We start from the raw sequence: 15,145 nt of genomic DNA, 5'->3' as shown, positions 1-15,145 counted from the left end.
CACTATAATTAACACCAAATCAGTAATTTTCCATTTTTAAGAATGCTATACTGTTAAACAAATACATTTCCAATTGATACTACTTTGCCTTCCAACTATCAGAAACTAACCTATAAAAACTATAGCAATAGAAGTGTCACAGTATGTCACATTTTTAACTATGTGAACAAAATATTATTAAAAATTCACTGCCATAAAAAAAAAGTAATAAAATTAGATGAGATGTCATTCTACATTAGCAAATTATGAAAACAGGACTTGTTTATCAGTAATTTCTTTAAGAAAATAACAATAAAAACACGTATATGTTGTCAATGTGCTAGACTCCACTGAACTGACATACAATAGGCCAGCTATTCAGCAAAACAACTAGCATGCAATAATTCAGGGACATCAGATACAGCCGCCAGAGCCCTATCATATGTTCCCTGGTGCTGCCCATAGGTCTCGGACTGAACCTACATGCTACACGAGGTGCATATTAGATCAGTCCCACTCACTACAGATGATATGTGGGGCTGAGCTGGGACAGGAGCTTCATGTGGTACCTGCATGTGGTACCTGTATCTGCCCCAAACCAGCCCTGAGTGCTGGATCAGGTCCATGGACTGGCTTCACATCATTTATCCGGCCCATGAAACAAGAAACAACCCCATGCCATTCATCGAGCCTATGAGGCCTTATGTTTGACACGTCTGCAATAAATTAATAGTAAAATGAACTACTATCGGTATTGCTTTATCACATAAAATTTCATTAGATGTTTTATATCATTAGATATAATCATATCAGGTATTTCTATAAGATAGCAGACAAGGACATCTAGCACAAAGCAAGACATATGTTAAATAATATAACTGTTGAAAACGAAGCAAATTGTTTCAATTTTCAATAAACATTAGTAGCAGAAGTAAAAATCTTGGCAGTGTTCCTTTAAGCTCATTAATGCCCTAAAGAAAATAAATGGCAGCATACATGGCAAGTAAATTCACTTTTTAGACTATACAGACCTTAAAGAACTTAACTTCTGTTTCCCTCTACTGAGGGAATTCAGGCCTAAATCCTGCAATTGGCTGTGTCTGACATTTACCTAACCCACAAAACCACATTGATGTCAGCTTTGTATTCTGCACATCAATAAAAATGTTGAAGCCAAATAATCTAGTGGAAATGAAATCTTACCACAACCAATTTACAGCACCCATCTATTTAACACATTAAACACTCTGACCAGTGTTAATAAAAAAAAACAAAAAGAAAAACAAACCATAATACCTTTTGATAAGAAATGGCTTTTACTATGACATATATCTCTGTTATGTACAGCGCATGTTTCCTACCTGTTATCTGAAATAGGTTTTAGATAAGTTAGTGAACAAAAGCATCACTACAATACCTGCGAGTCTCTGAAGTACATTTCGTACTGCTGTATCATCTGCCGGCTAACCATGCTCCCATGATACACCACAACATTAATATCAGTCCATGTACGAAATTCTCTTTCCCAATTAGTTATAGTGGAAAGTGGAGCTATGATTAAGAAAGGTCCACGTATACCAGTCAGGAGGATTTCATAGAGGAATGTAATTGACTGAATGGTTTTGCCAAGGCCCATTTCATCTGCTAAAATGCAGTTTCTCCTGAAAATATAAATATATTTGTTATTTAGCTTGAGAGAACTACAAACATTAAACTTTTACTCAAAGCACAGTATCTGAAAATAATTAAAAATCATTAAAATAGTCTAAAATAAATCAGGCGATGCAGAAGATGCTCAAGGGAATCCCATCCTCCGTAATGAATGGATGAAATTGGGTATGTACACCCCCTCCTCCTCAGTCTGCCACAACTATACACTACATTAAGATTAGGAAGTTAGGAAAGGAAGGAACATACTAACAGACTCTCCTGGCAGCTTCCCTAAAATATTTTTTTCACACTTAGCTGCCACCAAAGATTTAGAGCACTGGTCTACAAGACATGGATTCCCTGTGATGTGTGTGGAATAAAGATCTGTTGGAGGTCCTGTGACACTCTTTGGAAGACCTAGTGCAAACACCAAGGTGTTAGGGGAGGAAGGAAAAGAACCATGCTATATTCAATGGCACTCAAACACAGTCATTACTATATCACCACCATTTTTCCCCTATACCTCTAAGCCCTTGTCTATATTATGTAGGTTAAATAACCCTAATTCTTGCAGCCTTTTCTCAGTCTTGTCTCCTAGGCCCCTAATCATTTTGGCTGCCCTGTGCAAACTTATTGAAATGTGGGGTCCAAAACTGGACACAGTACTCCATGCAAGGCCTCACCAGTGCTGAACAGAGGGAAAAATCACTTCCCTTAATTTGGAAGTGGCATTCCTGTTAATACAATCCAGGATGCTGTTGGATTTTTTTTAGCACCAAAAAGCACACTGTTGGCTCATATTCGGTTTACTGTCCACTGTAACCCTCAGGTCCTTCTCTAGTACTCCAGTCTAGCCAGTCAGTCCCCAGCCTGCATTTGTGCATGTAGTTATTCTGTCCCCAGTGCAGGATTTTGTGCTTGTCCTAGCTGAATCTCATCTCACTTGACTGTGGACCATTTCTCCAGTCTATCCAGGTCATTCTGGATCCTAGCCCTACTGCTAGGAGTGTCTGCCCTTCCACCTAACTTAGTGTCATCCACAAATCTGCTAAGCAGGCACTCAACCTCATGATCCCAATCATTAATGAAGACGTTGAACAATACTGGACCCAGGGCAGATCCCTGGGGAACCCAAATTAATACTTCCTCTCAACTAGACATTGAGCTATTGAGGACTAACTCACTGAGTGCCATGATACAACCAGATATGCATCAACCCTATAGTACTTTGGTCAAGTCTATTTCCTTAGCTTGGTAATGAGAATATCATGTCACCAGTGTCAAAAGCCTTGCTAAATTCACAGTATACCACATCCACTGCTCTCCCCTCATCCACAGAGCCTGTCACTATCATAGAAGGAAATCAGATTGGTTAGGCAAGACTTGCTTTTGGTGAATCCATGCTGACTGTCCCTGATAACCTTGTTCTCCTCTAGGTGCTTCATAATGGATTCCTTGAAAAACTGCTCCATGGTCTTCCCAGGTATAGAGATCAGGCTGACTGGTCTGTAGTTCCCCAGATCTTCCTTCTTCCCCTTCTTAAAGATGGACACTATATTTGTCCTTTTCCAGTCATCCAGAACCTCACCCAAGCTCCATGAATTCTCAAAAAAGATAGCCAATGGCTCCAAAATTACCTCAGCCAATTCCTTTAGTAGCCTCCCATCTGGTCCTGCTGACCTGAAATCATCAAGCTTCTCCAAGTAATCCCTAACCTGTTCTGCCATTAGTTAAGACTGTTTGACTCCTTCCCTCTCTTTCCTGCCAACTACATTTGTCATCTGGTAGCTACCCTTTTTGTGAAAGTTAAAGCAAAAAAGACATTAAATACTTCAGTCTACTCTGGATTATCTGCAGATTGTCATTCACATTCTGTAAGGGACCTATGGAAATACTAGTTTCCCGCTTATTTTGACATACCGTATTTCACAGTGAACAAGTTCAGGTTTGAAGCCAGAATCTTTACTTTAAATTTCCACCTTAACTTATACACAGTATCAATACTTTTGACCCTCCTCCCATGCCAAGCCAACCTTATTAACCTATCATGAGATGGCATTCCTGCGGGCCTTGCCATCGCCATGGAGATGCCCCTTGGCCAGGCACAAAACACAGCCCCATTCCCTGACAGCCAAGCACAGAAACTGGCCCCATCCCCTGCGAGCAGCACTACTTGGGCTGAAGCAGCTGAACACCAGCCTCATCCGGTATAACTCAACCCCATATTTCTGAGCCAGAAAGTTAGGTCAATTTATACTATGAAAATCCTAACTTTTTGGATCAGAAAAGTGGGGTTGACATCTACACTATGTTAACCTGTACACTGTGAAATACAGTACCTAAATCTCTTTTTATTACCATTTATGTCCCTTGACACCTCAAACTGCATCTCAAATTGTGCCCTGGCCTTCCTAATTTTTCCCCTACATGCCCACGTGACATTCTTATACTCTTTCCTTGTACTATGGCCAAGTTTCTACATTTTATAGGACTCATTTTTGAGTTTCAGCTCCTTGAAGAGATCACCATTTAGCCAGGCTGATTTCCTATTGCACTTCCCATTACTTTCTATCTGGATGAGACAAATGATTCTTTGTGGCAAGTATTCAATGGCAACTGATTGGTGCTGTTAACTTTTATAGTAATTCAGGTGTTAAATATTCAAAGCTATCTCTGTGGTTCAAAAGTAGACAGCTGACACAGTGAAAAGGTCAAATCTCATAGCTGATGCAACTGCCATCAGATATTCTGTCATTTAGGGGAATACCTATACTCTGGTGACAGAAAGCCTCCCACTGGCAAAACTGTTTTCACACTGGGGGTCCAACTGCATTAAGGTGTTAAGGCAGTGACCTAGCTAACAGCAGTGGCCCCTGTTGTTTAAACATAGCCTTGATGGTACAGGAGATTTAAACCCCCAGGGCCAGCCTGCCATTACTGGTAATCACCCCATGGTAAGCTCCTGTAATAGCATAGGTATGAGTAAATATATGCATTTCATTATGTACTCTCTTTTTCGCTTTGTTATTTTGAAGGGAAGCAGAGGGCACTTCAGTTCTTCCACGTTTTCCTGCACACTTTTCTTGCATTTAAAATCCTGTTGATGCTTTCATTCTGAATTGGTTTCTTACCTCCTCCTCTGAAGGAATGAAGAGAAGCCTACATAACTAACTAAGTGGTGACTTGTTTCCACTGGTAAGTGTCAAGTTCGGTTTAACCCCCTCCCTGTGGGTTTTTTTTTTTTGTTTTTTTTGTGTTGCTAAAACCAATACCTCAGGAATCAAAAGGACGGAGATATCCAAAACAAAAAATTATATACCAAATTTCAAACAAAACAATTTCTATTCTTTTTCTTTAAGGTCTTAACTGTTTAGTTAAACACAGATAAGTCCATGCAAATGTAACTAACAATGCTAATCTATCATTCTAAACCAGGAGCCCATTTTAAAATCCATTATGAATAAAATTTACAAAAATCTTCAGAGTGCATACCTATTGTACCAGTTGAACAGGAGCCAATTGAGTCCTTCCAGTTGGTATTCCCTGAGCTGATTGCCATTTTTATATTCCCTAGAATGTTCTATCTTCTTCCAAGAGTTCGGAGGAGGTCGGTCCTTCAGAAAAAAAAAAATATATTGAGTTAAAAAAAAAAAAAAGAAATCAATATTTTCCTGTTTTCAAAATGCCTCTTTACATAATATTTCAGAACAAGCGACTCAAAGGATTTTGAATTGGATTGCTCACCCTTTGATTGAAAAGGTATTGCAGTGGTCACTTACTATTGGTTCAATAAAGCAAGAATATTAATTTGTTTTTATTATTTATATGCAAAAATAAATGGCTTCTTAATTTTAAAGTAAATACAACTAACTTCTCGGACTAAGAGATAACAACAGTAAATGACTGCCTTGAATTGTACAAGATGAAAAAAAAGCAAAATCACTCAGAATGACAGAGCTTAATAAATTCCTGTTAACATTCTATTTTCTAGAGCTAGCTGTTAAACCACATTTTAATTCTCTAAAAAAATGATGAGTTTAAAAAAATATTTATATCCCTAATTGGAATGAAAATGCAAAAATTCAAATAGCCACAGGACCCCAAACCCATAATATATCATTTTGGAAGCAGAGAGCGTGGCCTTTCTGAAATGAAACATTCCCTGGAATCTCTGCCAGCCCATCTGGTAGGCTGCAGAGGAGTTGGGAACCCTGAAAACCCTGGCAGCAGCTGAATGACTGTCTGTTAGAAAATTAGGGTTGGAAGGGACCTCAGGAGGTCATCTAGTCCAACACCCTACTCTAAAGCAAGGACCATCTCCAATTAGATCATTCCAACCAGGGATTTGTTGAGCTGGGCCTTAAAAGCCTCCAAAGATGGAGATTCCACAACATCTCTAGGTAATCCTAATATTCAACCTAAACTTCCCTTGCTGCAACTTGAGACCATTGCTCCTTGTTCTGTCATTTGTCACCACGGAGAACAGTCTAGCTCCATCTTGTTTGTAACTACCCTTCAGGTAGTTAAAGGCTGCTATCAAATCCTCCCTCAGTCTTCTCTTCTGCAAACTAAGTAAGCCCAGTTCCCTCAGCCCCTCCTCATAAATCACGGGCTTCAGCCCCCTAACCATTTTTGTTGCCCTCCACTGGACTCTCTCCAACTTGTCCACATCTTTTCTATAGTGGGGGGTTCAAAATTCAACACAGTACTCCAGATATGGCTTCACTACTGCATAATAGAGGGGAATTATTACTTCCCTTGATATCCTGGCAATCCTCCTACTAATGCAACCCAGTATACTAGCAGGGCACACTGCTGATTCATATCCAGCTTACTGTCCACTGTAACCCCCAGGTACTTCTCTGCAGAGCTGCTACTTAACCACTTAGTCCCAAGCCTGTAGCAGAGCATGGGAGTCTTCCATTTTAAGTGCAGGACTTTGCAGTGGTCCTTGCTGAACCTCATGAAATTTCTTTTGGCCCAATCCTCCAATTTGTCTAGTTCACTCTGAATCCTAGCCCTACTCTCTAGTGTATCTACTACCCACCCTTTGAGCCTGGCAACATCTATGAACTTGTTTAGAGTGCACTCCATCCCATCTTCCAGATCGTTAATGAAGATACTGAACTAAATTGGCCCTAACCAACCCCTGGCACTCCACTTGATACCAGCTGCCAACTAGACATTGAGCCATTGATCACCACCCACTGAGCCTGACGATCCAGTAAGCTTTCTATGCACCTTACAGTCCATTCATCCAACTCATACTTCCTTAGCTTGTTTGCAAGAATGCTGTGGGACGCTGTATCAAAAGCCTTGCTAAACTCAAGGTATATCATATCCACTGCTTTCCCTACATCCACAAAACCAGTTATTTCATCAGGCTGGTCAGGAATGACTTGCCCTTGGTGAATCCATGCTGACTGTTCCCGATTACCTTCTTCTCCAGTACACAGAAATGGATTCCTTGAGGAACTGCTCCATGATTTTCCAGGGACTGAGCTGAGGCTGACTGGTCTATAGTTCCCCAGATCCTCCTTCTTCACTTTCTTAATGATAGGCACTATATTTGCTCTTTTCCAATAGTCTGGGACCTCCCTGATCACCATGAGTTTTTCAAACATAATGACAAGTGGCTCTGCAATCACATCAGCCAACTCCCTCAGCACACTCAGGTGCATTGCATCTGGCCCATGGATTTGTACATATCCAGCTTTTCTAAACAGTCCTTAACCTGTTCTTTCATCACTGAGGGCTCCTCACCTTCTCCCAAAACTCTGCTGCTTGGTGCAGTAGTCTGGGAGCTGACCTTGACTGTGAAAAATCAAGGTAAAAAGGGCATTCGGTACTCTACCTTTTCCTCATCATCTGTCACTAGGTTGGCTCCCCTGTTCAGTAAGGGACCCAATTGTTCCAAATGTTTCATTGCTGCCTATCACTGAATAGCAACAGTGAATCTAATCAGAGCCTTGACAACTTGATACAGGCCATTTAATGTCACTATCACCATTCAGTGGTAAGCAGCAGTAAAACGGACAAAAATCTATTCAGTTTCACTCAGCAGTTTCCATAGTCCTTGAGTCCATTAAACAAGGCTAATGGGCTTCCAGTACCAGGAAGCTTAGTTCTCAGTAATCTGCTGAGTGGGCTAAAGGGAGTTGGGAGCCTGGAATATCAGCAGCCAAACTCTGGGACTCAAGGTTTCACAGCCTACTACAGAATTGGGCAAAAATTTTTTGCAGGAAACAAGAAAGGCCTCTGATAGAAACCAGGCAGAGTAGCACTGAAATTCTACCCAGTGTCTGTCCGTCTGTTGAAACTGAACCATTTCCACAAAACATTTCTATTTCAATTAATTGGTATTTTCCAGTGATAAATGTTTAGTCACAAGTTTTGCCAATCAGCTGCACCATTTATATAATTTGATATTTAGAAGAAATCAAGTTTTTTACTCTACACCTAGGCCATAGGTCAAATCTGCCCCCCAGTCCCTTGTCATTTGGCTTGTGGCAAGCCCTGTGGGCCATGGCTCTGCACACGAGATCAGTTGTACAGGACAGCACAAGACCCAATCTTGGTGCACAGGGTCTTGGTGGGGCCTACAGAGCCTGATTCCAGCTGGGCAGTGTTGGCATGGGGCCCCAGGGCCCAACCTCAACATACAGCATGGAGCCTTATCTGGCCTGTGGACTGACCCCATACCATTCATTTGACCTGTGGCTAAAAAACTGTGGGCACCACTGCTCTAGATCACTATCCCCCTCCTCCCCCCCCAAAACACACACACACACACACACACACACACACACACCATTATGCAACCAATATCTAAAAAACCCTTCTTCTCATATGGTGACATTTCAAACAAGCAAATAAAACATAGGGGAACTGAACGGAATTCATTCAAAAGGAAGCTAAAGTGATCTGTAAGTCTCAATTTTTAAAAAGTATAGCATTAAAAAAAGAAGAAATAAAGTGCTACAAGAAATCATACAGGATTACATAATTATATAGAAATATTCTCCCCAGCCATTTATTTTTACAATAAACAAAAATCTGTGTTTTAGTATGAAAAATGTAGGTCTTCCACACTGACAATCAAGAGAGGTCCTTCAATAAAAATAACTACCACTCTTTTCTCTTCATTTAGTGCTATTAAATCCAATATAATAAGCCAACCTTTTGTCTCAAACGTTATATATTTCTTTCCATGAGACTGCCACTTACGAAGAGAAAAAAATCCCAACAGATAGTAGCTAAGGAATCTCTGTTTGTGGATCTTCTGCAGAGAGGGAGCAAGATCTCCTTAACATGCTTGTTGTTTCTAGCTCTGGGCGTATATAGTAGTGTGTTTTCTACTTATCATTAGGATTTATGTGAATTCTGCAGTTGTCTCTCTCTGTACAACTCATCTCCCACATTTAAAGTTCAGCAAGATATCAGAATTTTTTTTATTTTTGATAAATAAATTTCATCATCTTATTAATAATTATCCATCTAGGTATACAGGGAATAAAATTAGGAACATTTTTTCCTGCTTATTGGAAAATGTCCGTTTCTCTGGCTAATAAGGCTCAAAACCTGTTACTGAGTCATCAGCCTATCTGCAACTTTGGAGGCACAACCAGACCTGTTTGTCACTGGCAAAAATGGGAAAAATGTTTTCTAACACAAAAGTTCAAAGTTGAAAGAAACAAATCATATTCACCATACATATTGACCACAAACAAAGTAGGTGTATTTTTACCAGTCGCCTTGAGTCAGGCCTGGAAGCTTGCAATTGTTCAAACTCTTCTATTTTTGCTTGATCTACATCTTCTTTCAGCTCCCATGTGCTATCTTCATATGGTAATGAACACCACTTTACTAAGTAGTAAACAACAGGCTGCAGAAAAAAAAATGTAATCAACTTTTTATTTAGTACACAGATTGCTAGCATAACCCAATATCTAGGTAGAACATTTAAATAAGACCTGATTAATCCTGATTTTAAAAAATGAAAGGACTTTGCATTACCTCAAGTAATCATCGGTAAGTAGGGCTGGAAGATATCTCACAGAGTTATCTAGCTAGGCCCCCTGCTCAAGGCAGGATGATCCCTGACTAAACCATCCTAGCAAAGGGTCAGTCTAATTTCCAGGGATGGAGATTCCACAACTCCTTTCAGTAGCCTGTTCCAATGCTTGACCACCCTCACACTCAGAAAGTTCTTTCTAATCCTCAACCTAAGTTTCTTCTATTGCAGTTGAGGCCATTCCTCCCAGACCTGTTCCCTATAGCCACAGAGAAAAGTCTTTTTCCATCCTCTATATAATCACCCTTCAGGTATTTGAAAGAGGTTATCAAATAAATCCTAAGTTAGTCTTTTCTTCTCCAGACTAAGTGATACTATTCCTTTCAACCCGTCCTCATAAACCATGCCGCTAATCGTTTTTGTCAATGTACATTTCCCTTTGTCATTTTATATCAAATTTACTAACTTTGGAAAAAACTTCAAATAATTTCAGAGACTAAAATTTCAAAATTATAAGCACATTGAGTGTAGTGATGTCTGACTACTTCTCCCTTGTCATCCAGGCCCTTGTTGACCAAGAAACAGTAGAGTACTACAAGGTTTCACTTGGCCATAGCTTGAAGTGAGAAGATTTGGAATCAAACTGTGTATGACCACAAAGCATCCCCAATGTGTCCCAACAGGACTACTCCTGAGCAGTCCCTAACTATCCACCCCCATATACCAAATACAAAAACCTACTGGTGAAGGGGTGACCTCTGACTGGTTGCTGTCAAGACCCTGGTCTCTAGGGATGTCCCTAGAGCAGCTTCAAAAGTGCAATTGTGGGTTTGCCATGCATGAGCAGGGCCCAATCAGGAGCATCTCTTTTGTGATATGCTGCAGACACAGCATAGACATACCCTGTAGTTAGGCCATAGGCTGACTCCTCATGGCCTCAGGGAACTGAACTGAAGAAAAAGTCACAAGCTTACAGACTTCAGTAAAATTACTAATAAGGCTCACATAATGTTTTTCTTCTCAAGTTCACTAAAATAATGATAAATGTTCGAATCACAAAAGACTGTTTGAGAGTATATCTTTTGGTTTATTTCAGGTTATATATATTTTTAATTTATTTAGTATTTACTTACCTCCCCAGTATCCTTATCTTCACAAAAGGAGACTTCTAATACCCGGTCTACTTCAACATAATCAGGATTAAAAGGTTCTTCCTCCATCTGCAATTCAAGAGTAATATAACGAGTAACATGGGAATGCCAAGGAGAACTAGACAAATGTTGCAATTTAATATGTTACCTTTCCCTCTACCCAAAGTCTGATTTAGATAGAAATATAAAATGCAACTACTGGTTGCATGTATACCACAAAACTATCACATTCTTTTAGAAACAACTGGCATCAGAGACAGCTGTAACTCTAGACTAGAAGGCTGCTATCATTTAAGAATGAAGTGCAGTGACCTAACTGTTGCAGTATAGTACCTACCCCTATTCAGTCTATCTGTCTACAATAATATGTCTCAAATGATCGCAACTGAAGCTACCCAATGAATCCTGTTTTTAAAATAAGAAAGAACTTTTATTATCACAAATATTATAATTTTCATCAAATTATCTTAAGAAATTTTAGGAAAAACTACAAATGATTCTAAAAACACAAACTTATTAGCACCAAATTCAACTATTCAATTTAAAAATAAAGTTTTGGCAAGCAACAAAACCTAGTTTACATATCCATTTCTTACTCACATCCGCAAAAAAGTGAGCTCTTTGTGCCTGTCTCAGCTTGAACCGTTTGATTTTTTGCTGGATTCTTTTATCCTTCAAAAGCTGTTGTTCTGTGGCCCATTCACAGTGGAGGTAAGAGCTAAAATTATATAAGAACACGTCAATATTTTAAGAAAAGCAACATTTTTAAATGTTTTTATCACCGTTTCAACAATATGCAATATTACATAAATATATTAATCCAAACAGAACAGAAATGCACCTTTTAAAGTTTGTATGCACAGAATATGTTCCATCTTTATACAACCATTATCTCTCTATCATACCACAATGTTGGATTTCTTAAATATTATCTTTTCTCCCTCCAGCATGCAAGGAACAACACTGGTCTTGATTCTACAATGTTGCAGGCAGGTGAATCACTCAAAGTGGGTGTAACCACAGCTAAATTAATGAGGCTCTATACAGATGAAGGGTTCCACCTGCACATACCATCATGCAAGACTGGGACCTTTGTTATTACCCTGAGGTAAACTATTTAATCTATGCAGAAACAGATTTTAGAAAACTTCTCTCTGAAAAAAGTTTTGATTATACTGTTCTTGTGTGAAATGAAAACTAACATTATCTGAGTATACTTTTGTATTTTTAATTACTGTTTTTCAAGCACCCACTTAAATGCTAGCTGTATAGAACAATTTCTACACAGTATAGCTGACTCTAAGAATAGGACAAAAGAGAAAAATCTACATCCATCCAGGAAACAAGACCTAGGTGGTTGGTTTTTTTGTCTTTTTAAATAAAAAACAAAAAATGCAACCCCCCCCCCCCAAAACAAGAGCCCTAAAACACTCAAGCCTTAATCCTGCAATTGTTTAAACTCCTGAACAAGAATGCAATGAAATTACTCACAAGCATGTTTTTGTCTTGGCAATTTTAATGGCTTGGTGGGGAGAGGAAGCGTAAATGAGAAAATACCAAAAATGGCTCTTTCCTTATCATCCCTTACTATATTTTTACTTTGGACCAGTGAAATCAGAGGAAAGGTCATCTTGATTGGCTGCTTATTAATAGGAACTGGCTGAGAATCTGAGGGTGGAAGGCAAGTTTGGTGACAGTGGAAGAGAAATGGCAAGAGCCTGTGATCCTAAGGAAATGAAGGGAAAGCAGCAAATAAAAGCACTACACTTCAGAAAAGCAGACTTTATTAAACTCAGGTGAACAGGATCCTATGGGAGATGAATCTAAAGGAAAAAAGTCCAAGATAACTAACTGCATCTTAAAGAGACAATATTATGGGCACAAATGCATGCTATCCTTATTGAAAAGAGAGAAAAAAATGCAGCAAGACAGTGGTTTTCAACCTGTGGTTCACAGACTCCTAGGGGTCCAGGGACTATGTCTAAGGGATCCATGAAAAACAACTATGATCAATCAAAAGCATGTGAATACCCACACTTACAATTCAAAAGGGTCCATGCCTCCATTCGAAATTTTTTAGGGGGCTGTAAATGAAAAAAGGTTGAAAACCACTGATGTAAGAGACCTGTCTGGCTAAACTGTGAACTTATCAATTATTTTACTTAAAAAGAAATTACACAAAAAGTGGAAATTTTGCTGTGTTGCTAATGCCGAGTATAAAAGTATAGTGTAGGCACGTAGGAAAAAATCAGGAAGGCTAAGACCCAAATTGCAATGTAACTAGGAAAGACATAAAAAGTAATAAAAACCATTCCAGAAAGTGTACTGGAAGTAAGAGGAAGTCCAAGGAAGTTTAGGTCCTGTACTGGATGGGGAAAGGAATTTATTAATAGAGGATGCAGAAAAGGCTGAAGTGTTTAATGTCTTCTTTTACTTCAGTCATCACCAAAAAAAGACCAAAAGAAAAGACAAAACAACCCAAAAAACAACTATCAGGTGACTGGCACAGTTTGCAGCAAGGAAAGAAAAGGAGAAACATCAGTCTAGAATAAGGAAAGAACAAGTTGGATGTTAACCTAGATCAGGTGACTGTTTTTAAGTCAGCAGGTCGAGATGAGATTCATTCTGTTTAAGTGATTGCAGAAGCATTGGCTATTATCTTTAAGAACTCATGGAGGTAAGGCAAGACCCCAGAAGACTGGAAAAGGGCAAATTGGTTCCCATCTTAACAAAACTGGACCAAGAAAGGCCCATGGAATTACAGACTGGTCAGTCTATTCTAAATACTTAAAAAGACACTGGAAACACATCAGTAAGAAATCTATTTCTAAGTACTTACAACATAACAAGGTGATAAGGAAAAGCTAACACGGACAAGTCATGTTTATAACTGATTTACTTCTCTGACAAGGTGACAGGCTTTGAGGACAGGGGAGAGCAGTGGCTGCGATACAGTTTGACTATATTAAGGATTCTAATTCTGTTTTTCATGATATTGTCATAAATCTAACGGAATAGTTTAGATGAAACTATGATAAGGTGGGTGCATAACTAACTGAATCATTTGGTTGCCCCCAAAATAATACATTGATGGCTCGGTGTCTAGCTGGGAGGAGGCCTTAAGTGGAGCTCCTCAGGGGTCTGTCCTGGGTCCTGTTTATATCCCATCGTAACCTGGGGGATGAAATCGAGTGCGCACTTAGTAAATGACACCAAACTGGGTGGGTCAGCAGGCACACTGAAAGAGAGGACTAGCATTCAAAATTACTTTGACAAATTCAAGATGTATTATAAAATTGCATGAAACTGAATAAGGACAAGTACAAAGTACTGCACTTAGGATGGAACAATCAAATGAACAAATACAAATTGGGAAATAACTGGCTAAGTTGCAGTACATCCAAAAAGACATGGAGAAATTGTAAGTGGTCCAGAAAAGAGCAACACAAAATGGTTACGAGTTCTAGAAAATGTAATTTATATGAAAAGGCTATAGGAAGCTTTTTTTCTGGAGAAGAGAATTCTGGAGAAGGGAAGACTTAAGACTACAATCAAATGCAAAATGGGCTGTTATAAAAAGGACAGTGAATGGCTGCTCCCTTTGTTCGCAGAGGATAGGACCAGATGAAATGGTCTTTAATTGCAACAAGGGAAATTTAGGTTGGATATGAAGAACCTCCCAGCAATAACTGTGGTTAATCCCTGGGACAAGTTACTCAGAGAGGCTGTGGAATCTCCATCACTGGTGATTTTTATGCGAGAGTTAGATAAACACTTGCTGGGATGGTTTACACAAGAAAGGATGATTCAACTAGGAGGGGACTGGCTGGATTATATGATCCCAGGTGGCTTTATATTCTTTTACGATTCAAAATTTATCTTACTAGATAAACTTTCGACACATTATGGTTTGGTTTCCATCGGACAAAACCCACTGTACTATGCATTAGAGTGGAACTACATTCCATGGCAAACCGCCCTAGGTTCTGTGATAATATTGATGTATTCTACATTCACTTGATATAAGCCAAGGAAATTAAATTTAATCTTAGGCAGCTATCTCCTGCTGAATTTGACTAATATACAAAACACAAGGTGATAAAAATGTATTTTTTAAAAATACAACATTACAACTACTTTACACTGGCTATATATTGTGGGCATTAGTGCTATAAATGTTATAAATCTTAAGAAATTTGTATTTTAAAAAGAATGAATGGGGCTACTCATGAAGAAAACAACTCTATATGAAAATGACATCTGACCTTAAGTGGTTTAAAAAAAATACTTATGACCAATGTAAAACTATACAAGAGAGAGAGAGAGAGAGAGAGAGAGGAGAGAGAGAGAG

The 15,145-nt window shown here is 39.0% G+C and overlaps 1 protein-coding gene across 6 annotated transcripts in view; it reads right to left on the bottom strand.

The window, feature by feature from the left end:
- Window positions 1–15,145, bottom strand: part of CHD9 (chromodomain helicase DNA binding protein 9) — a 214,656-nt gene that overhangs the window by 78,327 nt on the left and 121,184 nt on the right. For all 6 annotated transcript variants that reach the window (XM_019505708.1, XM_019505710.1, XM_019505711.1 and 3 more), the window contains 5 exons: window positions 11,395–11,512; window positions 10,777–10,863; window positions 9,377–9,514; window positions 5,122–5,243; window positions 1,397–1,640 (listed from right to left, as the gene is read on the bottom strand). In XM_019505708.1, coding sequence (XP_019361253.1) covers window positions 1,397–1,640; window positions 5,122–5,243; window positions 9,377–9,514; window positions 10,777–10,863; window positions 11,395–11,512 — 709 coding nt within the window. The remainder of the gene's footprint in view (window positions 1–1,396; window positions 1,641–5,121; window positions 5,244–9,376; window positions 9,515–10,776; window positions 10,864–11,394; window positions 11,513–15,145) is intronic.

Source organism: Gavialis gangeticus, unplaced genomic scaffold (assembly GCF_001723915.1).
Source record: "Gavialis gangeticus isolate Ggan-Ray unplaced genomic scaffold, GavGan_comp1, whole genome shotgun sequence".
Taxonomy (NCBI): Eukaryota; Metazoa; Chordata; order Crocodylia; family Gavialidae; genus Gavialis; species Gavialis gangeticus.
The sequence above is the reverse complement of the archived record's forward strand: the minus strand, read 5'-3'. Positions and strand labels throughout refer to the sequence as shown.